Source organism: Pavona decussata, unplaced genomic scaffold (genome assembly GCF_977016875.1).
Source record: "Pavona decussata unplaced genomic scaffold, jaPavDecu1.1 SCAFFOLD_386, whole genome shotgun sequence".
Taxonomy (NCBI): domain Eukaryota; kingdom Metazoa; phylum Cnidaria; class Anthozoa; order Scleractinia; family Agariciidae; genus Pavona; species Pavona decussata.
In genome coordinates, this window is record NW_028145758.1 from 1,707,599 (window position 1) to 1,732,626 (window position 25,028).

The following is a 25,028-nucleotide window of genomic DNA, read 5'->3' on the forward strand; positions in this document are numbered from 1 at the left end:
TTCCTCACCTCTCTAATATATTACGCAAACATTTTAACATATTACTTTCCTCCGAACGTTGCAGGGACGTTTTTAAACACCCACCTATCGTCGCTTACAGACGCACCTCCAACCTTCGCGACATTTTAGTTAAAGCGCAACTACCGACTGTCACCGCTCCTAACAGCACTAATTTACCACACTGAGGATCTTTCCGCTGTGGACAAAATTGCGCCACTTTGTCCTTACATTACTAACGGTCTTAACCCTTTTCATCCCAACAACACATATATGTGACGACAACACCGTTCTTGCTTCTATGAATTGCTCCTTGTTTAACTTAAGCTACAACGTCATGATAATGTGTGAATGGCACCAGCTGATGTATATTTCCATCATCAAACCCAGCAAACCGACTACGCCTCCCGATTTTCGCTGCATATCACCGTTCGTTTGGCAAGAAAGCCCAAAATGCCAATTGTTCGGCCAAATAATAACATCAAAAATTACACTTATTTATCGTCAATTTTTAATCCAAATAATTTGTTCAAAAATGAAAAGTCTAGATTTACAGCAAACCTCAAGGTCAGACCTTGGCATCTGACTGGAAGTTTTCCTCTCAACGCTTTCCGAGGGCTATACTTCAGCCACTTTATCAGACCCAGTCTTGCGTATCTCACGTTGCCTCGTTTACGCCCGAAGAGAATTCTGGGTACTTCAGCCACCCACTACCACCAGCAAAATTTCGAATCCATTGAATATTTTACTACTCCAAACTCGCCCAAATTGCCTTGGCAGGTCCTGGAATCCATCCACAAAACGGCCAGAGAGGCAACTTCACTCGTGGGCCTCCATGTCTGCTACACATCATGTTTGGCGACTCAGTCAGCATGAAATCACCTCTCACCTCTGTTTTCTTTCAGAGGATTGCCTCTACCCACATTCCAGCTTAATGATGCCAGAATGGGGGTTTCTGTAGAGGAAAATAGCTCGAAAAGCACTTATAAAGCGATGATTTTACCAGATTCGTGCTCGTGCACTCACTTGAAACAAACAACAACCGTCACTTGCATCACGTGACAATTTAGCCTGAGCCCACAGTTTCTTAAGACCGCAGATATTTTTATTTCATTTCCATTTATGGAGAAATTAAGTGGCTCAGACTATTTATTGCCAAAAAGTCATTGAAAAAAATACCACACACCTGGTATTTAAAGGGTTAAAATTATACATTTTCTTCCACAGGCGAAATCCGTAACATCACTTCACACATAACCTGTAACACCAAAAATTTAATCTACATGGTACAATGTAACCGCTGCCATTTACAATACATAGGTGAAACTAAGCGACGTCTCAAAGACAGATTCAACGAACATAGACGCCCAGTTGACACAACTAACATTACATCCAAACCAACCACTGTTTCTGAACATTTTCTTTCTCAACCTAACCACTGCCACACTGACATGCAACAAATACCACTTGAAGTTATCCACTCCTCACGTGATTCAATCAGAAAAGCCAGAGAGTCTTTTTTTTATGTAGATTTAGCGGGGACCTTGGAACCCCACGGTTTGAATAGACGTGATGAATTGTAATTTTTTTATTTTATTTTACTTATTTTCTTATCCTTTGGTACCATCCTGTAAACGTCATTTCCGCCGCTCCTATGTATTGCAACATCCTCCATAATATAATGTTGTAATTTCATTTATATAATTTAATAACATCTAAACCTGAAGAAGGCTGGTTTGGCCAGCCGAAATATTGTTTTAAAATTTATTACGTTGTGTCAGCTTTGCAGTAGTCTTTGGACTTCTCATCGTCTACGAGATTATCCCCGCGGCGCAGGTTTGTCACAAAAGTGGTGAAATCTCTCTGGATGTATCAACTTTTTTATATATATATAAAAAAAACATTGTTAAATTTGACATGCATGGGTCTCAAGCGAGTGCTCGTTTGCCGTCTCCATCCCCAATTATGGCTCCAGTCAGAAAAACATTTTCAAGGGTCGCCGGTCGCCAGATCTGCACATGCCGATTTCTGTCTAAGCCCGTTAAGAGGGTCCCCAGTAGGTTTTTCGGGATCCGGGATTTGGCTTTTTTAAAGGTCGGGATTCGGGATTTTAGCGGAAAAGAGCGACGATATTCGGGATTAGAATTAGGCACGGGAAGCGGGATTTGACGATTTTACGAAGCGGGATGCGGGAAATGTTACTCTAAAGAAACGAGATCCGGGAAGTCCGGTGTCAAAAATGTACAATGAAAATCTAGCTGTCACCGTCCGAGAAAAGAAATTTACGGGTACCTATGTCTTTACAGATAAAATTTCTTCTGTGCTCCCTGAGGGCTCGCAGTTAACAGCGTACACAACAGCATAAAGGAACTAATTCAAACGGCTCCGAGTGATAAGAAAACCTCCATTCGGTAAATTTGAGTAGTTTCCTTCTTAGTCAAAATTCATCCCTGACTGAAAAAATTTCTAAGGATCAACGTGATAAGAAAGGCAGCCCTCACCATTCAATTAAGCGAAAAAAGAAAAAAAGGAAAACGAACAAGCTCTAAAAAGAAATTGCTAACTGACTTATTGACTGACGTGATTCGCGGGAAACTTTGAAAACGTCTTAAATGAACGATGTCGCCGTTATGGTGGAAAAAAATAGAAAAAATAACCTTACAGCTAATTTCTCGGTGACCAAAGAGTGCTCACATTTGTAGTGGGAATTTACATCCAACTGAAACCATGATGCCTTTTTTTCGTGGAGGTAAGGGGCTTGAAACAAATTATGACCTGACTGGGATCGGGATTGGGCTAAAACAACTGTCGGGACTACGGGATTGAGGGAAAAAATAGTCCGGGATGGCGGAATTGAAGAACCCTTTTGGCGAACCTCCGTTAACCCCGTTCTGTAGCCCGGTAAAGGGCACAAAAAGTCGTGAAGAAATTAAGTAATCTAAAAAAAGAGCAAGGCTGATTTCACGGTCAGGGAAGTATAGGAAAATATACTTCCCTGACCGTGAAATCAGCCTTGCTCTTTTTTTAGATTATTTGCTTTACAATTTTTTTGCTGATTAGATCCTTCACTACAGGATCCGGTACTTTTATTTTGTCACGGTGGTCTTTGCAAGCACAGTTTATCACTGGTTTTTACTGTGAAGAAATTAGCTGAAAAAAGTCGCCAAACTATGTTGTCGCAAAAAGTCGTCCAAAAAAAAAAAAAAAGAAAGAAAGACAAATGCCAATGGCTCCGTTGACTGAATTCCCCATCAATTTCCCCATCAATTGCAATTCACTCTCGATTGGTGACGTCAGAATTTAATTTTGAATGATGACGCTTGATGACGCTCACTTTTGGTGTCAACAAAGATATCGGTAAATTAAACTAATGCCTAATATCGTTATTTGTGGTATTAGTATCGTATCGATCTGAAAATCTGGTATCGATGCACTATTACACGCCATTGTTATGTCTGATGTAGTGTCGTCTAGTGTCCACTCTATCATGACTAACTGCTTTTCAAGCAATTTTTACAGAAAACACAAAACGAACAATAACCAATGACCACATAAGCGGGCTTGGATGTAGGTCGCAATTTCAAAATAAACGATACCACTACCGATACCCATTATGGGTATCGATACTTTTCTTGCCCTTGGATATTATGGGATAACCATCCAACACCTTCTTCAAACTCAGTAAACAAGGTAACATCGACGGCGGAGAGCAGACGTGGTACGAACTTTTCGTGAAATTCGTTGAATATGACGGCAAAATTAGATCACTTGCCTTCCAAAAGGAATTTAACCTCGCGTGTAAAAGGTGGTGAGATAAGTTATAATGACTATAATTTGAGGAAAAAGCCAAAATCAAGCTTTATACCTTTGCCAAGAGTAAGCGTATTGTCGTCCTTGCCTGTCCTTCATGATCAGGTAGGAATTTTTAAATAGCGAATGTTTTCTTGTTTTGCCTCATGTACAGACCATTTTTAACAAAGGTATTTTGCTTAGCCTTCAGTTTTTTCAGAAGAATCTTATCTTCGTAATTCGAATTTCAGATGTCTTCGAGGGAAAGAAAAATGATTGAAGAAAAAGCACCGCAAAATGCTTCACAACTTCGGACATCTTCGGCAGAATTTTGCCAGACGTCGTCGTTGGAATTTACACCACTTCCACAGGTTAGGACTTGTGTATCATGTTAAATAGTCAAGAGTCACTAGAAAATAATTGAAGCGATGGTTTTAGCGCGAAATTCTTGGATTTCATATGAGTATTTAATGCGTTAAGTTCGCAGCGCAGTTAACGTTAACGGATGATACCAGCTTGCGACCGAGTTCGAGGAAATGCCGAGTTGTTTTGGTACGGACCTTACAAGTTCGTACGTACACAGTTTTCAGTTTTATAACCAAGTCAATGTTTGTTGTGGACGTAAAGTAAATTTCATTTTGGGCCGGACTCAACGTCATTCCTAACATTACGAGAGGTTTTTCACGTTTTTCGACGCCATCTTGGTTGAGAGCACAGTGGAATTGCGGCTGTTTCGCCCTTAAAGTTAACTCGCCCGAACTTAGGTCGATTCGCCCGACGAAAGACAATCGTTGCAGTGCTGAAAAAGGCCAGCGATCTGAACGTTCCAGGCTTTGGTAAACGCGACAAAAAATATTCGCACTCATGTAAACAAAACATTCAAAGCCGGACAAAAAAATTTAGTTAACCCATTATGCACCAGCCATTTCCAGAGGTTTTCCAAAATTCAGCAAAATTGGCAAAGTGGTTATTTCCTACCCCATGTGCAGTAAAAATACATAACTTACAGGGCAAAAAAAACAACACCCCTTTGATCTAAGATAGTTAAAATTACTAATTATGGAATAAAATACACAAGTTGCCAATTAACAATTTTCCAAAAAACAAACTTGAATGTAAAAATTTCCGAAATTTTTAATGAAATTTGATCCCCGCGCCACATGGGCAAAATTTGATCCATCTCGAGAGCATGTGTTTGTTTACGCAAGATCACACAGTTATCACATTTTGTCAATGAAAATAGAAAGAAAAACACAGAAAGCTTTCCTAAATGAAAAATTTATTCAGAAAAGTCTTTGTTTACGCCTTGGAAAGAAATGCGTATAATTATCAAAGTAGTAGATGACAAAGTAGTAGATGACAAACCTGTACTCAATGTTGAACAAACTTAGCCCCAAAGCATAGTATCCCTCGTAGTTATTCCCTTGTTTTGTCGTCTTTGTGAACATTCCTGGTATCGACATTATCGTTCTGGTGGGATTGATAAACCATTGATGAAGGTAACACTGGCAGCTGTGTTAGCACACGACAGGCACGTTTTGAATGATAAGGAATTTTCAGAGCTAGTTCGTTAGCATGGAATGATAAAGGGATTGATTTTGAGTGAGCAAGGGGCACAAAGGGTGACCGAACAACAATGCACAAAAGGCCTAGGCAGAGAAAAGTAGTTCACAAATGGACAACAATGATCTTTAAGGTAGACATTATTTGGCGAACACAGCAACAATTGGAGAGGAAGATTGACAAGCACCTAAGTGGATTTTCCGAATTGAAAAATTAAGAAACACATTTAGCTGTGGTGGAAGAGGAAAACATTGAGCTTAGGAAATCTGCAGACTCCAATGATAAAGAACTAACTGATTTGAAAACCAGCATTGCCAACACTTGCACACAGGCAGCAGCCAGCAACAAGAACCTTGAAAAACTCATAGCGGAATTTGAAGAACTGGAATGGAATGGAATGGAAGCAACAAAAACAATCAGTCTCTTTTAAAGTGGATAAACTAATAATAATTATGAATGGTCAAGTCTACAGACTAGTGAAAACAGTAAACCTTTCATGTTATGGGAACAGCAACCCAGCAGATGGAGAGCTTTCCACCCCAGATTGGTAAATACAGTGTATGTGTACAGATCAACAACTCAGTGTGCTGCTTAAAATATTGTTATTTTTGTCCTTTCTACTTTTGCTACTGCCAATGTATGTCCAACTTAAATTGTAAATTAATGCTTCAGAAATTCTTCATTATGCATGTTTGTTCTTTTTTTTCCTGCATTTTTATTTACATTACTGTCCCAATGTTTCATTACTTGTACTGCTTCAACATTTTGGTTACAAGCAACTTTTTTCAAGTCATCTTTGTGCAAACTAGGCTCTAGACTGCGAGGAGTCTCTCTTTTGCTTGAGAATCCGTGGGGAAGAACGCAAGATATTTGAAGCGCAAGTTGCAAACGCTAGTTGCAAAGCCACGAGTAGCATGGGCACCTTCCGGCAGATTCTTAAGCAAAACAGAGACTGCTTGTAGACTAACTAGGGGCACTCTTTATCTGTTTTCTTTATTTGGTTTTTATATTGATTAGATTTACTTTTATACAGCTAATTGACACCTATTTTCTTTCTGTTTGTTGTTGGCTTATCTGTAGTCCCACTTAACCAACCAATGTGAATTTTGATGACTGAACCTTTTAAATTAATATGGCTTAGTGTAAAGGGCATAAGCAATATTGTTTTCAAAAATGAAAGAACGATCTTGGTGTTGCAAACAATAAGCAGATGTATCTGTTTTCTGCAAGAAACTCGTTCCACAATAGGCCATTTTCATGATGGCGTCATTTTACTACAACTACCAGAATTAATTTCGTTTTCCTTTTCAAATGCAAATTTTGTAATCCCAGTGGAGAGCAAAGAACAATAGCTCTAATTAGCATGAGAAAAGAAAAACCAGAAGGATTCTGGTAGTTGTAGTAAAATGACGCCATAGTGAAAATGTCGTATTAAAACAAATACTCAGTAACAAAATGAATGGGGTGCAAAGCTTGTAACCTGCTAGAGTAGTTCAAATACTTGCATAGTTGCAATTGTAATTGAAAAATGGGGGTGATTGTACTATTCATAAAAAGATTGTAGACCCTTTGGGTAGATTTATTGTTTTCAAAGCTGACATGAAAGACAAACATACCTGCTAATAAACATATATGCACCAAATAAGGACAAAGATCTCATACAATTCTTCAATAATTTACTTAAAAGAATGTAATAAATGAAAATAATATCATCATACGAGCACTAACTCAGCTCCTGACAAAAAAGTAGGAAAACTTATTCTAAGGAAAATCTGTTATGGTACACATCTCACCCTGCATAATGTTTTATTTGGAGTAATCTCGAAACAATGCCTTTTTACCAATAATATTTGTTGAATATTATTATTAATTGTATTATTTTATAATGATATAAACTATTCTTGTGGGACTGCAGAAAAGGCCAATTCTTTCTAAAATTTGGGGGTTTTAAGGTTACTTCCATGTTTCGCGAGTGCCTTCAGGGAAATCTAGCGTACGCGCGCTGCTTTCGATAAAACCACGGAAAACTATATATCACTGTAAAGCTGATAAATTGAAGTTTGTGAAAATATCAATGTTTTTTTATTTTGTTGGATACATAAGCGCTCAGAGGCCTGCAAACTCAATACTACCGACGTGTACTTAACTGAATTACCCACTCTCACGTAAAGGTGCAAAACCAAACAGACTGCACAATATCAATCAGGAGATAATAGGCTAACAAAGTGTGTCAGGCTTTTTCTTTACTCCTATTGGTTTGTGAGAAAAGCCATCCTAAAGATGGACAATGGAAAATTTTTGTAGTCCCATCAGATGTTAACACGTCACGGGAAAAATATTTTGAATTTCGTAAAAGCCTGACACACTTTGATGCATTAATATCTGATGACCATTTTGGCCAAATTTCGTTGAAATCTGGCAAATCTACATAGCCTATTAATTCATTTGAAGATGGGGAATTCGCGCAAAAACAAAAGCCGTGTTTTTGGCCTCGAAACATTTTCCGAGTTTTTGCACCTCGTTAAAATACTTGTCAACGCGCTCACGCCACCGGCCAATCAAACACAAAGAAGCATTCCCTGGGGAGTTCTGTAAGCATTTAGTGTTACTGTAATATTATAAAGCGATTTCGTTATGGGAAAAGTTATTAAAGTCTGGCGTGAGAAAGCCACCGGCTAAACCAAAACAAAGAAGAAAACGGCAGATAGACGCAGAACACGAAACTGGCAGCCCCAGCGGAGTTGACACAAGACACGCACTTCTCACCGCTATCAGTACACGAGACTGCGTGCTGAGGTTCGCTGCTTATTTTCAGCCGGTCAACAACGGGGAAAGTGGCTGGATTGTCGCCGGCATCTTCGATTTCGGACTCCGACTGATGTTCGACTCTCCACTATCTGATTTCTTGTCCTTGAATTTCTCTACTGCTGAGGCAGTTATAGAAAATCTGACTGGTTGTACCAAGAACCCTTGTCGCTCTCCGACAGCTGAAGTTTTTTGGTTTCGTCAAATGATTTTTCTACCTTCTTTGGGCCGGGTTTTTTCTTAACTGTCACCCAAGGTGACTTTTCTAGTTTCGCTTTCTTCATAACAACCTTTTACGCAATGCTTGAATCCAAAAAGGAACGCTGTTTCACAGGAAAATTTTACATACAACGCCGTGACATGCGATGAACACGATGTAGACAAAAATATGCAAATTTGCCGGTAACTCAAGATCGCGGGTAAATTTTGCCGCGTAATATCTCAACACAGTCCCGCATAAATTGGATTATGACACCTTTGCTCGCTCACCGCTTTTCCTACAAAACTTTGTTTTTCAGGTAGCTCGCGTTCTTTTTAAGATTTCTAACGGCTGTTTTCACGAAACTTTGCATCCCTTTCTTGTTTTAACAATTATCTAAAAAAAATTATATGAGAAAAATTCGACCTTTCTTCCCCATAAGTAACCTTAAGCTAAAATTGCCATTACATTATTTTAAAACTGAAAGTAAAATTGTTAAAAGGATTTTTTTAAGAAGAAATGAATAGTAATCATGTGTAATTACCGTATTTATTCGTCTACAAGCCGAGCTTGGCTATAAGCCGAGACCTTAAACTTGTGAGACATGATAGTGGGCAAAAGCTTACAGAAAAAAATCGAAAAAATATCGGCTATAAGCCGAGACCAAGGTTTCTAAACAAAAAGTTACTTGAGCGTTCGTTCAAGAAACCTTTCCTCTCAGAAAACATGTTGAAAGTTATTGTTTAGAATAAAATCACACCTTTTAGAAACAATGAAAAGCTTGTTAATTGATTCTAACTGCACTATAAAGCAGAAAACTTAAAACGAATGCCACCAGACTGATTTTTATCGTCACAAACTACCAACTGCTTACCGAAGCCAATAATCAATCGCTTGCCGTCATCATGCCGAAAGCACGCCGTTCATCGTACAATATGGCTTTCAAGCTTAAAGTTGTTGCAGAAGCGGAAGCAGTCGAGAACAACTCCGAGATTGCTCGAGAGTATGGACTTAGTGAGTCCATGGTCCGTCGTTGGCGCAGAGATCAGGCCAAACTCTTCAACCGTGAGCTGAAGATGTCGGCGAAACGTACAACTATGGGTCGCTTTACCCCAAAGTATCCTGAGCTAGACCAGCAGATATTGGAGTGGTTCACCGAGCAAAGAGATCAAGGTGAGTAAATGTTTGACACTGATTTGTTTTGAAATTGTTTCAAAAGGAGCGTTAAATGAAGAATTGATAAAAAACGACAGGCATGTTCACAAGGATGAACGCATGTGAGTTTGTTTTTCATAGCGTGGGAATTGACACTTCTCATTGGTCGGATTTGCTAATCGTCATAACAAATTAACAATGCTCGTCAGCTCAAAGTAAACAAACTCTCGAGTCGCTTGAATTTTATTCATTTACATGGTTTTTCATTTATTTTCATAGGTTTTGCTGTGAGTGGATTGATGCTGCGCCTGAAGGCAAAAGAATTTTCAACTGATCCCGCATTCAAAGCTTCCCTTGGCTGGTATCAGAACTGGAAACGACGACACTCGGTGAGCTTGCGTGCGAAGACAACCCTAGCCCAGCGACTGCCAGAAGACATGGAGGAGAAAATTGTGCAGTTTCACCGCTTCATCATAGCAGCCAGGCAACGAGCTGGGTATCATTTATCCAGAATCTACAACATGGATGACACACCGATGCGCTTCAAACTTCCATCAACGCGTTCGCTGGAGTTCACCGGCAGCCGAACGGTTCCCATAAAAACCTGCGGAGCAGAAAAGCGGAGCTACACTGTCACACTTGCCGTCGCTGCGGATGGAACAAAACTTCCACCCAAGGTCGTTCCAGATTCCCTCCGTGTTTCTTTCCACAAGAAAGGGTGGATGGATGAGTCAGGTGTGAAGGAGTGGATTCGCCAGTGTTTGCCGCGGACCCCTCGTAATGAACAGTCGCTGTTAGTGTGGGACTCATTCCGAGCTCACTTGACTGATGAAGTGAAAGAAGACCTCAACTGGCAGAAAATTGATGTAGCAGTTATCCCTGGAGGCCTGACCCCTGTTTTACAGCCCTTAGACAAGTGTTTGAACAAGCCGTTCAAGGGCAATGTCCGAAGAAAGTACTTGGCCTGGATGATCAGCGGCCCGTTCGAGTATACTCCGGCTGGAAAGAAGAAGGCACCATCGAGAAATCTTGTACTTCGATGGGTGCACGAAGCATGGCGAGAGATTCCGGCAGAGATGGTTACTAAGTCCTTCAAGACCTGTGGAATCTCCAACTCTTTGGATGGAACTGAGGACGACGTCGTGTACTTTGAAGAGGTGGAGGAAATCGACGATGATGAAGAAGACAACAAGTTTGACACAGAAAGTGAAGGCGAGAGCGATGGCGAGTAAACTGTCGGTCAGTTGAAAGCTCTTTAACAAACGGCTCCTTTAGGAGCCACCACATATATAAAAGTCAATGACCAACTTCAATTTGTTTTTTCATATATTTCTGTATGCAGTACTGTCTCGGCTTATAGACAAATAAATCTATGTTTCCCATGAATTTGCTGTTTCAGAAAAATTTTGTTTGGAAAAACACTCGGCTATAAGCCGAGGACCCTTCTCTAGTTCAAATTTTCGAGATTTTGGTAAAGTTTTGTGAAAAAATTGCTCAGCTTGTAGACGAATAAATACGGTAAGTAGAGTTGTATTTTTGTTCTTATTTCACATTTCAACAAACTTTCTGTTCTTGTTATTGTTTTTGTCCATTTGTTACTGTTTTGTCTCTGTAATGAGTAAGAGTATTGTAACAGTTGTAGAAGCTTTGGTTAAGTTTTGTTCAGTAGTGTCAAGCTTTAGTTATATGTTATATTGATATATAAGATAGACATTGTATTGTAACCTGTCCTTTTTGTTTCAATAAAGTATTAAAATATTAACAGTAAGGCACAAAAAGCCCAATATTGTCTACACTTAGATGAATTTTTAATATGTTAAGATATGGTGACAATTTTATGTCTAAGATTTTTCATCCTTAATCCTTCAATGAAAGGGAATCAACTAAATGGCAAATGTAAAACAACCTTTGTACTTCATTGTTTTTCTACATTCTTACTCTATTGCATTTTCAAAACAAACGTTTTTGGATGGTGCCTTCTAATACAGGGGTATTTTAGCACAGTTTTACTGTAGTTAGAGAGGTGGGTTTAAATGGTAGATGTATTAATGAGTAGAGATCAGACTCAGGAAAGGGGGTTGTGAGGGAATTTTGTTTACCAAGCACATTTGATGAGTGAGACCTGTCTCGCTTTCCATTTACTTTTTTCAGGATGAGTTGAGGAAACTTTTTGGGCAAAGACCTCAGCGACGAAAAATAACAATTGAGGTAGGTATTTTAGGTATTGAGCCTTAAGCCTCAAGGATTTGCAAGATACAAGTATTAACATAGAATTTAATATTTTTAACATTTTGTTCAATTTATGGTAACATGACTATTAATGAACCAGACAGGTATCAGCCATAAAAATATTGTCAGTTTTGAATAATTTGAGATTTTTTTTTTTTTTTATGTTCAGATAAATCTTTTCAAGTGCTTTCTTTTGGTAAAAAGGGCTACAACAGAATTTCTTTTTATTGGGGAAGGTTATTCCATGTGAAGTAATTCTCCACGTGGTTATTACTAATTTGCTGTTAACAAGTACTTGGGCCTATGTATACCTTCTGTCTTGTGGGTTAAAGCAACAAGGCAATGATTAGGTAGGAAAGTTGTTTGGATCAAAGTGCATCAAATTGGTGTGGCACAGTGGTAACACGTAGCCCTTTTCCTCTGAAAGACTTGGATTCAACTCCTGTTTTTGCCTTCGAAAGCCCACCACTTTAAAATCCCCAAGCAATTGGATGGGGTGCCACGCCATTTACATGCATGATAAAATGATATAAATATAACAAGATGCCTTAACTGGCATTTACGCGTGATGCTGTGGCTGATTCATTTATTCCAACTGTATGCTTCGCAGATTGATAAAACTATCCTTGCTAATGGAATAGTTTGAGTCATGAAGATCGCATTATGTTATTTCCCTTGTGTTACGCTACCTAGGGTCTTACCGGAAATTTCGGAAATTCCATAACAATAACATGAGCATCTGAATAACCTCTTTTCAGTCTCCCACCATGGCTCTAAGACGGTTAAACAAAGCACAATTCCTTTGCAAGGAACTCTCCAATTTCCACCGTTTTGAATGTCGAGTGCTTCTTAGAAGTTATTCTTTTGATTTACTGCTTCAAAATGGCTAAATTTCTGTTTGAAAATGGCACACTTGAGTCCAAAACATGTGAACAATACGGCGCCAAAAATTTAATCCTGTTAAATAAATCAATCAAATGATGCTTTGACGTCACACAGGTAGGGGGTGAGTGGGTCCCCTCCCTCGTGATATACACGACAAGAATGGATTTGGATTGGCCTGCTTTTGTTGAATACAATCAGGCCCCAGTTGTTCAAAGGCCGGTCGGGGTCTACAATTTACTTCACGTTAAACGTTGTCCAAGGTTTTCATACACTCCTAAACTAGACTGTGGTTAGAGTGTGCATATTTGCTTGTACACGATGAAATACCGAAATCTTTGCACAGATTGAAACTGTCGGATAGTGACTTATCCACCGGATAAAGTTATCCGGCCTTTGAACAACTGGGGCCAGAACAATACATCCCGACTAGGAGAGGGGAGAGTTTAATGAATAAATTAATGTACAGATTTGTGGCTGCTACGAAGAAAAAAAGAAATCAACCCGTTTTTAGACACGGTATGCCCCTCAGAGCATCCCGCTAAAATGTATTGATTGTGATTGTTATGACATTGGTTTTCTTATTGATGGGCTTTATAATGTTTCACATTTTTGCAAGTAAGGATATTTTTAATGATCGTGTTCTTGTCCCAGGATCTTGTTTGTAATTTTTAAGTTTTTCAATTTTTTTTTTATTTTTTTATTTTATTTAAAGTATCACATCTTTAACAAATTACACGTATCACAAATGGCGAAGTACTCTGCTATGGCCCCTGATATTACAAATTATATTACTTATTTACACCAAGTGGAACTTACATACCGTAGGAAAATGAAAAAAATAAAATAATTAATTAATTCTGAATTTAACAAAAACAACAACAACAAAAAAGATTAATAGCATGGGGAGTAGGAACAATTTCTGATCTTAATTTAATACAATAAAAATAACTTAGTCTGTTAAGTCTATGAGGAGCAAAATCACGTTACTAATATTTTTTGGTGTTAAATTACAAATTCTCAACTTTGTATTTATAATTGATTCTAGTAATAAATTCGTTTAGTACAAGTGAACTGTTTAGTTTACTTACATACACAGAATTTCATGAAGAGGAGGGTGTAATTGAATTTTCTCACTAGCTTCATGTATGTTGGGTGCTTAAACGTGGCGAAAAGCATTTCCTTTGTATCTGGTTGAAAGTTGGAAACATTCTGAGTGTTTAACCAATTAAATTTAATGACTTTTTTAATGAAGGTTTTTGTAAATTCGCAGTCTACAAAAGTGTGATTTATGGAGTCTGGCTCACTACAGTAAATGCAGCCACTGTCTGTATTTATCCCATATCTGAAGAGTTCTTTCTTTTTGATGACAATCCTATGAATAAATTTGAATTGAAATTCTTTCAACTTATTTTCTTTGCATGTTTTTGAAGTAATATATCAAACACGAGGAAGAGTGTTTCATCAGATATCCAAACACTGAGAAGGTGCGCCTCGTTTTTTCAAACGACTTCGAGGTGTTTGGATATCTTATGAAGCACACTTTAGAGTGTTTGATATGGCTTCTCATAATTATGATCAATTGATCAACAATTCTTGGAGAAAATCAAGGCTAAAGTTGGCAAAATTTTATGGTAATTAGGATCACATATTCAAACCACGGTCACGGTAGTGATTTTCTCTGTTTTCTTTTGATGAATTATTAATGAGTTTGAGAAGCCATTTTAAAAACATCTGTCCAATTCAATTTACCTCTGTTAAGGATATTGTAATTTGATCGATCGCAAGAATATGTTACAGTCCAGCAGAACGCTTTATTGAACATACACTTGATTCACAGACTGCATTAGAATTCCCACCAGTTATGGACTGTTTTATCATTGCTGGCTGACCGTCAATCCATCAGCTTTTAGCCTGTTCGGACCAGGTACATCCTTGGCTATCTGATTTTGCCGGTTTGGCCTTCAGGGTCCGAGAGGGCATGCTTATGCCAGAGTGTTGTTGAGGGCTGCCATGGCCACAACCACTACATGCACCACAACCAAAGGCGACAAACCACATTTCTGCCGGGAAGTGGTGTTATTGAACATCCCCACTGAACACAAAAAGGCGACCTTGCACACTGGCCTCTGTTTGTCCAGTATTGTGTTTTGTTACATCAAGCATACTGTCTGTGAGGGTGTCAAGTGATCAGAAAAGAATGCGTGCTCATGTTTATTTTTACTTCATAACATTTTTTTTACGTTATTCTTCATAAATTCTTCATTCATTCTAACATAAATTTTTTCGTTTGTAAATTTATTTTTGTCAGTTTTATAACACTTATTTTTATCATGGCCCTTGTAATTTTGGTCTGGTACAAAGTTTTTGTCCGTATTTATATTCACCATTTTGTCATAAATGGCACCCCATACACTGTAGACCCCTACAAACTGATTCAAGGTTTTTGGCCCAGATTGTAGCTCATCCCTCGGTATTTTGAGTATTTTGAGTTTCTGTATCTTTTCATTAACTTAACTCACTGCCTTGTAATAACAATTTGTCATTGTTTTTTTGAATGCTAGCAAGCAGGCCAATAAAAGTTTAGTTCTTGTTTATACCTTTGACAAGAAAATACTGATCAATGGCATAGGTTACCGTATACCTTCAGAGGTGTCTCACGTCCAAGCGATGTAGCGCATCCGGTTTAAACTGTAGATACCGAAACCCCCATATCAAAAATTAAGCTTATAGAGCTGGCTATCAAACAATACCAAGAATTTTTGAAATAAAATGAGTTGTGGAATATTAAACACTGTTTTCTCGAATCAATTTTTCACTTGAAGGAGCCACTTAAAAGAGCTAAAACTCAAAAGGAATTTGTTCGTGTGCCTTAAAAATTAGACAGTAGCTAGTTTCACATATGAACAACAACAACGTGTAAGTAAATTTTTTCTTTCGAAATATTTTTTCTCCGAGGGCGATTTTTGTACAATCACTCCACATTCTTCTGTAACATTTCACTGCGATTGAATATGGCAAAACGCAGACACTTTTTATTTTAGCGCTTTGGGACCGGAAACTAAGGAGCCAATTAAATTAGCCAAAAAATTAAAATTCGCTTTGACTTGTAGCTTTCAAAAGGTGATTTAGATGCTCGCATTAACAGGTCGTGAAAAATTCTACAGTTCATAGAGTTGAAATGTGTAACACGTGCTTACAGCATGCAAATATTTATTTTTTACTAGTACCATATTTGAAAAACCCGCCGTTATAAACAAAGTGCAAACTTGTGCATAGAACCTACGTGGCAATAATAAAGCGATTTGATTGGCTTATTAGTTTGTTATTCATTTCCAATTCTGGTACATATGAGATTGAATATTTCCACGCTTTTGGCAACAGTAAAGATTTTGGATTTACACATTCCAACCCTTGTGGGTTGGTTGTGTCATGGAATGTTGCAATGGAATGATTCGATTTCTTTGCTTTCAACAGGATTCGGAGGAAAGTGAAGAAGAAGAAGAGCTCACTGTGGAAGGGCTCAAACAAACAGAGGCGTATAAGCTGTTTAAGAGTCACTTTGAAATTATTGCGAAAAAGTAGTAACAGTATTGGTCAGAGTCCGTGAGCACTCTAAAAAGTTATGCTTTTTAAAGTTGTGGGCTTAAAAATTACCCTGTCAGCTTATTCCATGGTTTTGAACCTCCACCGTTAAAAATCGTCAATGATAATGTAAATGTAGGAATAAAAAGAGCAATGCTTATTTATCCTTGCTAAATAGAAGATCTTTTTTTTAAATTTGCAATCAGGTGTATATCAATATCGTGTGAAATAACAATAAATAACGTAAGTAAAATAAGTAACATAAATTGAGTTTGGACACTCTCAAACAGATACACAGGACTGTAAAAATGTAAAGAGAGAGGAAGTTGTATCTTTGTAACAACTGGAATGTGTGAATAAAGCTGTAATGAGTTTCACTTTCAACTGATATCACCGGTAGTCCAACTTCTTTCATGGGAAGAATCCCAGTGCCTTTATATTTGCAGGGTAAAGAATACACAAATGAGAAGATTTTCTTTTATACAAAATAGGAAAAGTGTAAAACTTCCTTTTGGTAGTCGTGTGGCTTTCTTTGGTAACCCTGAAGTAGCGAAATTTGTAATAAAAAAGGATTTGCCAATCATTTTGGCCGTGTGACACTAATATATAGAAAAAGGACATTAAACTGGTCCTCTTCTGACATAGAACTCTTTTCGCTTATACAGTCAATTCAGAAGGTTCATGTCCGGGGTCGAGAACCCACTAACCGCGTTTGCATGCCTTTCCCCCATGCATTAACCTCCAAGGTAAACATGTGCCACCTTTCGAAAAGAATACTGGATTGATGGGGGGATAAAATAATAAAAATAAATTCAAGTCTAATGTCAATAGTACGGGGAGTGCTTGCGCGATCTCCCGAGTTAGGGGCTCATGAGGAGAGGGAAAAACCGGAGTACTCGGAGAAAAACCTCTCGGAGCAAGGACGAGAACCAACAAATATGACGCCAAGTCCGGGAATCGAACCTTGGCCACCTTGGTGGGAGGCGAGTGCTCTCACCATTGTGCCAGCCCTGCTCACGTGGCATTCATTCAAGTAAATGGCAATTCCGTAGATTGTGCTTAGTAACCTGGGCCCAGTTGTTCAAAGCCCGACTAAGCTAATCCCGGATTAACGTAAACTTTGATTCGAGTTTAATTACTAATCAATAAAGATTCTTCAAAATGATTTTTGGTTCTCAGTTTTGACTTAGACTTCTCTTTACCTTTAGCTTGAAATTAGTCTATGAAATCACTTTTAAAAAGCGAGATGAAAACCTCGATTAACTTTTAATGGTAGATTAGCGTTAATCAGCTTTCGAACAACCCGGCCCTGTTAAGCATTTTATATCTCGATGATTAATGTCGCTAACTTCAGCTTATATGTCGTGAATAGTAAGTCCCACTTCGTTGTTCGAGTACTTGTCACACGGCATATTAAAGATGATTTTGCCAGACCTGCAATGCAGTGACTCTAACGATTTAAAACCTTCACTGTTAGTACATCCACCCCATACCGCTATTGCGTATGTAACTGACGGGAGGATAATTTTAAAATACGTGTCCCAAAGCATGTGCGCCATTGAAGATCCGTGAAAGCTCCTGCTATAGGCAACGCAAAGTGAAGGCCATCGCACCATTATTTCTTCTCATTGAAGATCACTCGGTTTCAGATCTTACAGCCAAATCCTCAACGGGCAAAATATGAAAAATTTAAAAACAGTCATAACCGGCTGCAGAAATTTAACAAAAGACCACCAAACTCAGTAGCGGTACAGAATTTGATGACATTAAACTCACCTCTGGCTTCAGTTGCTGAAAATATGTCACGTGACCTGATACGATTTTTTCTTTGCGAAATAGAAAATTGAATCGGGCCTCCGAGATTGCATATGATGGCTATCGATTGCAATGTTGCCATCATTTTCTGGTTTCTATCTAATAAAATTGGTCAGGTGACTTATTACAGTGCGACTACTATTACCGGGGTCAATCAAAACTGGCCAATCAGATCACAATGAATAATTCCAAACTTTTGGGTTTTAACTGTTGTTTACTGGTGAATGGTTCAATCGGCTTTGGTTGAAATTCATTGTTCTTGTCCTGCAATCTGATTGGCCAGTTTTAAGTGACTCCAGTAACAGTTGTCGCACTGTGAAATTCGTAATAGCCTTTGTAATAAATACACAATTCAAAAACATTCATTGAATGTAAAAGAACATATCTTGAGTTCCTAATCGGAACGAATTGTTTTTAAAAATATGGCTTAAAACACGTGACCAACATTTAAGCCTCGAAATGTTTTTACTGTATAAAGTTGCTCAATTGAATTTATCTACTTACGCAAACACCGCGTGCGCTTTCATTTGTTGCATGCAGAAAGGAGTGTTGTCACGTTTCCTAGCAGATGCTGATACATATTCTCCGGAAACACTGGAAACTTGGTGACCCAATGGCTCACAAAAGTGGAAATCGTTCTTCCCCGCGGATTCTCGAGCAAAAGAGAGACCGCTCGCAGTCTACTTCACATTAGGCCCCGTTTATATGAAGAAAAGTTGTCTCGGGGAAGAGGGTCACCCTCCCAGCCGAGTCAACTTCAGCGAGCGTTTATATGAGAAAAAAAAAGTTGACCCTTTTGCGCGAGCCAACAGCGCTCGCGCATGCTCTGATTGTCTTGCCTTGGCGAAGTTGACCTGGCTAGGCGAGCCTATGTGTTTATACGGAGAAAAGTTGGCCCGGGTAGAAGGGTGACCCTACCATCAAAAAAGGGTGACCCGGCTTGGCGGGTCACCCTTCCAGCCGAGCCAACTTTTTGTTCTTTTTGTTTCTCATGTAAACGGTTCGCCAAGTTTTATAAGGAAATGTAGGAACATTTTGGCCCGCCCAGGGTAGCTCGGGTAGGCGAGTGACCCTTTGGGCCCAGGACAATTTTTGTCCATATAAACGGGGCCTTAGGCTAGCGCAGAAATGTTTTTCGTTGGGAGCGGGGTGGGGTGGGTGCTTATTCGAGGAAGGCTGTACATGCCCACAAGTGATCCCCGGACCGGAAATGATCCCCAAATTGGATCACAGGGCTAACAATACGAAATAAATTTTAACAGTACAACTAAAAAATAGTTAACTGGAACAGACCAGCTTGATCGAATAGGAAAGCCGGGCCCCTCAGAAAGCATCACAATTTCGCACTGATGTGGTAAGCTTTCCCCGAAGTAACTCAGTCACTCCCATCCCGAACACATATGCACTTTAGAGAATTCAAGAATCAATGGTGGGTTGGAGACGTACCTTCTATGGACGGCGAGTGAGGTGATTATGTTGCCTAACTAGGTCTGGTGAACATTCTCGATACTCCGGTTGCTGTGGTGTCTAGCTTAGGAGAAGGTTTACATATAATCTACCCAAGTAACCACAGTCAAGAAGAAGCTGATTTCGACAGCATTGCTTTGGTGGGCCATGAAGCGGAAAGCGACTTCCATAGCCTTTAGCAAAGCAAATGGACGCAAAAACAACAGATGTACTCGAAGAATTAAAATTGAAGTATAGAGAAGTGCGAATTACTGAAGCTAAGGGCAACTTCAGTTCAAGATGTTGCTTCAACTTAATTCAGACTAGGGTGGCAGACAAAACAGCTAGAGGGTCAAAAACAGACAAGTCAACATGGAGGGGGGGGGGGGGGTGGTGGGAAGTAGCCTAAAGAGTTTCAAAAGTTTGTGACAGATAAAACAATTATGAAACACGGAGTGAACACATTTATCACGGTCAGCATAGCAAATGAACAACAGAGATGACATAAATAAGTTGAGTTTTATATATCCAATTTGAAGCACAAGCAGTTTTAGCTTACATTTTAATATTTTTAATCAAAACATGTACCGTATTTTCTCGATTAAACGCCCCCGGCGTTTATTTAAAACTTGAAGCCGGCGTTTATTAATGAAGTTGATTTATTAGGTTGAATTATTATTTCACATTCTTTGAGACCCCTTGCGCAGTTTGTCAAGGTGGGACGATTTCCCTTGGACCCGACCTGACAGACCTGAGAGTGCCTCAGTCATAGCAACAGGAACGTGAACATTGCTATATATTTTCAAGTTTGTTTTGTTGTACAGCATACACCGCAGTTAATGTTACTCCAGACTTTTTTGTTAAGCATTTATTAAAATAACAAAAGCGGTATACCGTACAGTACGTGTCATAGCAGTACTTTTCTAGTGAAAATCTGTCCTTGTTGGCTCGATGCAAATAAACGCCGGTACCTCGAACAAACGCCCCCGGCGTCTATTTAAAAATTAGTAGTTTTGATCCGGCGTTTAAACGAGGCCGGCGTTTAATCGGGGTCCGGCGTTTAATCGAGAAAATACGGTATGCAACATTGCCGGGAATATGGCACTTCTACAATAAAAACGTCTTGGCTATAATGTACACAGTGGCCACTCTCCGCAGGTTTAGACAACCGACCCAAAAGAAAAAAATACATTAAAAAAACCGAAAACAAAGGAATGGTTCGAAAATAGTATTCTCCCCAGTAAATTAAATCTTACCCCGCCGGGCTGGTTTTCAATGTCATAAGAATAGAAACAAGCCGAATTACCGCCGCTACAACAAAGTACATTTCAGTGCAGGTATTTGCCCGAGGTATTTGCACAAAATGAAGTTGAGGAGCCCTATCACTACCTGTATAATGTTTTCTATATCAGACATATCAGCTCGAAACGTACGTGTCATTCCCAGCTCACCTGAACTTTTCACTAGGATCATAACTTGCTTTGGTAGTCCTCCTATAGATTTTTGAAAATAATGAACTGAATTGTTCTTTAAAATCGTCGTCAGAGTTTCCCAGAGCCTTCCCGCCGTCAGTCATGCGCAAAAGGAAAGAGCTCTGGAGTCGAGAATGCAACACATGGGGACAAGCCCACAAGTCAAAATGGCACCTCGGGGCCCATGGCTCATGGGGATCTTCTTAGAGAAGCTCAGTAGAGCTCGGCTAAGATCTCCATCCATTATATATGTTGATTTTGTAGCAGATATGTGTCAATTTTGTATAATGTAATATAATGGACGAATGAATAAAAAAAAATGGCTCCTGCTCAAACTTAAATTAAATTCTGACGTCACCGATCCACGAAATTAATCATTGGAATTTTCTTTCCCTTTTTAGAATTTAACTTTCCTTTTGGACCCCTTACCCATACTGCGGGCTGAGACAGAAATCAGCATGTGCAGATCTGGCGACCAAAGGAAATGGACTGGATCGGAGCCTGTAACAACATTTCAAAACGTAAACGGCCGTGAAAACCACAACTAACATATTGAAGACGCAACCGCCACATTAAACTTGAATAACGCTGTTATATTAAAGCACCTTGACGCTTACTCACGACGAGACTCAGTTGCTTGCTATATGTCAGTGCTAGGGACCTTTTGTTTGTCTTACTCCACATGACATTGACTTTATGGACTGAAGGTAAACCTGACTTTCAATTTATGAACTTATCCGAAGCATGTGACTTTTTAGTTTTTTGATGACCAGCCATAGCTTCTTCAAACCAATCCTGATTCCTAACCCATCACCCTAAAGGTACTTAGACTCGCCCCCGTCCCCCCAACAGAGACTCTGCACTCCACACTTTAGGTAAAAGTTGTGGAATATGATCTCTTCTCGTGACAACTTAATTGCACGTGAACGCCATGCTCTAAAAGACTAAAACTAGCTAGAATTCTGAGTAGCATTTCCGAGGGCCCGCCGAGATGACATGGTGGGGCCCTTACTTCAGTTTGTTTGTTCCTTCCAGGTTCTTCTTCGCTTGCAAAGCCGGAAACGACTGCTAACGAGGCTTTACTCTGAGCAGACTTCCGTTCTCCGTTATCTTTTAACTTATCAGTTTTGTCACCATGCCTTTACCCTGTAGGATTTACACTCTTCAAGAGTAGCTAAACATTGTGATTTTTTTTACACAGCTTTATCGGGTATATTAACTATAAATACAAAAAGCAAAAAGATTATGAACCCTAGAAGGTAGGTGTGAACGAGATACAAGGTGCCCATGCGAGGCACCGCCCTGTTAAGTTCATTTATTTATTCACCACGACATACCATCATAGAAAGTTACAGTAAATAATAGACTAGGATCTTACATAAGTTTGCGGCGAATAATAATAATAGAAAAAGAAGTAAGAAGTGGCGAGGAGACCTCAAGAAACCCCCGGGCTTATACTGAGAGGTCTCCTCGGAGATATGTTAGGACTGTAAGACTGGTAAAGACATCGTATTAAGATTTTTTAACATACGGTGGTAAGACTATTAAGACATAACTGAAGAGTCGGACGGTTCATACAATTAACTGAGGAAATCAAGAAGCTTTCTTTTAAAAGTGGATAGACTAGAGGAAGACGTAATTGATAATGGCAAAGCATTCCATATTTTTGGCCCTCTAAAGAGTACAGTAAATTGCTTGATATTAGTTCGGCAGGTGTAAGGTCGAAAATGAGCTGAGGTTCTAGTGTTGTAATTCAGTATGAATTTGACCACTAGTCGGAAATAAATTTAAAAAGGGCGAGGGCAGCAAATGTTGGTGATAGACAAACATAAATTGTGCAATATAAAGGGAACACACTTTAAAAATATCTAGGATATTTAATTGTGCAAATAAAGGTGCAGAAGGTGCAAGGTGATTAGAATTTGTCATAGCTCGCACAGCTCGTTTTTGAAGAAGAAAACTGCGATTTAAGTTTGTTACATAAGTAGAAGACCAAACTGTAGTACAATAAGTTAAATAGGGATAAATTAAGGTATAATACAAAGACTTTTTAGTGTTTAGTGATGACAGAAAGAAACGAAATCTGTACATTATACCAACGGACTTAGAGATAAACCGATTTCCAGGTAAGACCTTCATTAATATAAATACCTTAGAACTTAAAAACTTAAGAAATTAAAACTGTTAAAACACCAGTGCGATGAAACAAACAGATAAAATATATAGTAAAACCACAAAAAAGTCAAGACTAAGATCTGTGGCAGTAACAGGTTCTTACAAGTGTCCAATTGCTTGGTCTCTCTATATCAAAAGTTGACTGTAAATTAGGTCACAGAAAACGAAAATAATCCCATAAGAAATAAAGACCATAATTATTATTTCATCATTCAGTACTGAACTAAACATCATCTTTTTAACCCGATGTAGAGCCTTTGGTTTGTTCAGTGAAATTCTCAACATAACAGTGTCAAATAAGATAATCCGTAATCACGCCAAACTGGTGGAAGAGCCGCCTTGTGGTGGCATTGATATCGATTCTATCGATTGATTTCCGATATCGATTTTAATCGATTGACTACCCCTGGACTGCTACACGATTTCGTTCCAGAGGCACCTAATGGTTTATTTAAAAAAAATGTCAGTTCAAAATTTCGTTACACTAGAAATTCAACTTGTTCCTTTTGTTTTGGGAGGGTCAAATGATATTCCTCGTTGAAAATACAAAATAACTGGGCAGCTAGTATTTTCATAAAGCCAACAAAAATGAGCTCATAAAGTCAGGGAATATGTAAAATTTAGTTTCTCTTTCCCTGCTAGCAGAGGCCTCTTTTCCGTTGTATTCCCTGAACTGACGTCAGTTCAGCGAATACAACGGAAAAGAGGCCGGCCTCTACCAGCAGGAAAACTGCAACTTAATTTTTTTTCCTAATTTTTTAGGGCATCCAACAAATCAAACAGTGTTAAAAGGCCACCAAACGATCTGGGAACATAGGAGACAAGATTTACAATTAGTATATTGCAACGCTCCTACTGGGGAGCTAGAGGGAATTAACGTGACGAGACACTAGAAAACGTGCTGACTACTGAAGACTACTGAAGTAACGGCTTCCTTCATCCGGTTTGGTAAGTAAAATTAAGCAAATAATTTTTAAAGGATTACAAGGTTACCTCTGACACTCTCCCGGGGGGGGGGGGGGGGAAGGTTCTCCCATTGTGATTACCAATGCAGTAATATACAGTAAGAAACAAGTGTATACTTATTTCATTCTAGGGGTATAATTTTGGGTTAAATGTCTTAGATAGGGTCTGAAAAATTTGAATTTTGTCTTAAACGGGATAGGGAAATCAGAGAATTATGTCTTAAACAGGGTCAGGGTTTGAACGCCCGGACCGCACCTCCCTACCCAAACATCTGTTGAGTACCCCCCGCTTCCCCCCCCCCCCCACCCCCCGGGCCCCGGGGGTCAGTCTTTTTCTCAGTGATAATCGAAAACTACTCTTTCCGATCGCTTCCTTAGTTACCTGAAGGAAGAGAGTGTTGGCAGTAGTCCAGGATTACATACAGAACATAGGTCCTCTTGATCTCACTAGACTGAACTCTTGTAGTCCCAGGTGTAGGTAAAGAGGACGGTAAAGAGGCATATGCATACAAATAAGTGACGAGGTATTTTCTAACTTTTATGATTTTACACTATTTTAAGGATACCAAGGCCCCCGCTCGGCAGGTAAAAATTAGGTGAAGCGTGTTGCCATAAAGTTGCCAACAGCACAGCGACAAAACGTTGAGAGATACCGGAATTCCAACCCGAAATATCGAACAATTGCCGGGGCAATTGTCATTCAGTGTATCCTGAGTTTATATGTCCAACTTGTCGTCTATAATTTATTATCGTTATTAGCCTGCAATCTTTTCCAGCTTTTGTTTCTCGCGCCTCAAGAAAACTGAAGCAACTAAACAGAAGGTTTGACGTCGTGGAAATCGTTGGCGAGCTCGAGCCGTTCGCAGGCACAGTTAGCGTATTTTTTTCGCGGCGCATGAAAAAATACCTTTTTAGTCCTCAGCTTAACGTCGGTAGGGGACTGGGGACCAC

At 39.1% G+C, this 25,028-nt stretch overlaps 1 protein-coding gene across 1 annotated transcript; it reads left to right on the forward strand.

Moving 5' to 3' along the window:
- The first annotated feature begins 3,662 nt into the window (after positions 1-3,662).
- On the forward strand, positions 3,663-16,592 carry LOC146451571 (uncharacterized). The gene is made up of 4 exons (XM_085099093.1): positions 3,663-3,912; positions 4,038-4,157; positions 11,660-11,716; positions 16,097-16,592. The coding sequence occupies exons 1-4, from the start codon at positions 3,745-3,747 to the stop codon at positions 16,202-16,204; spliced, it is 453 nt and encodes a 150-aa protein (XP_084955219.1). The 5' UTR covers positions 3,663-3,744; the 3' UTR covers positions 16,205-16,592.
- The last annotated feature ends 8,436 nt before the right edge of the window (positions 16,593-25,028 follow it).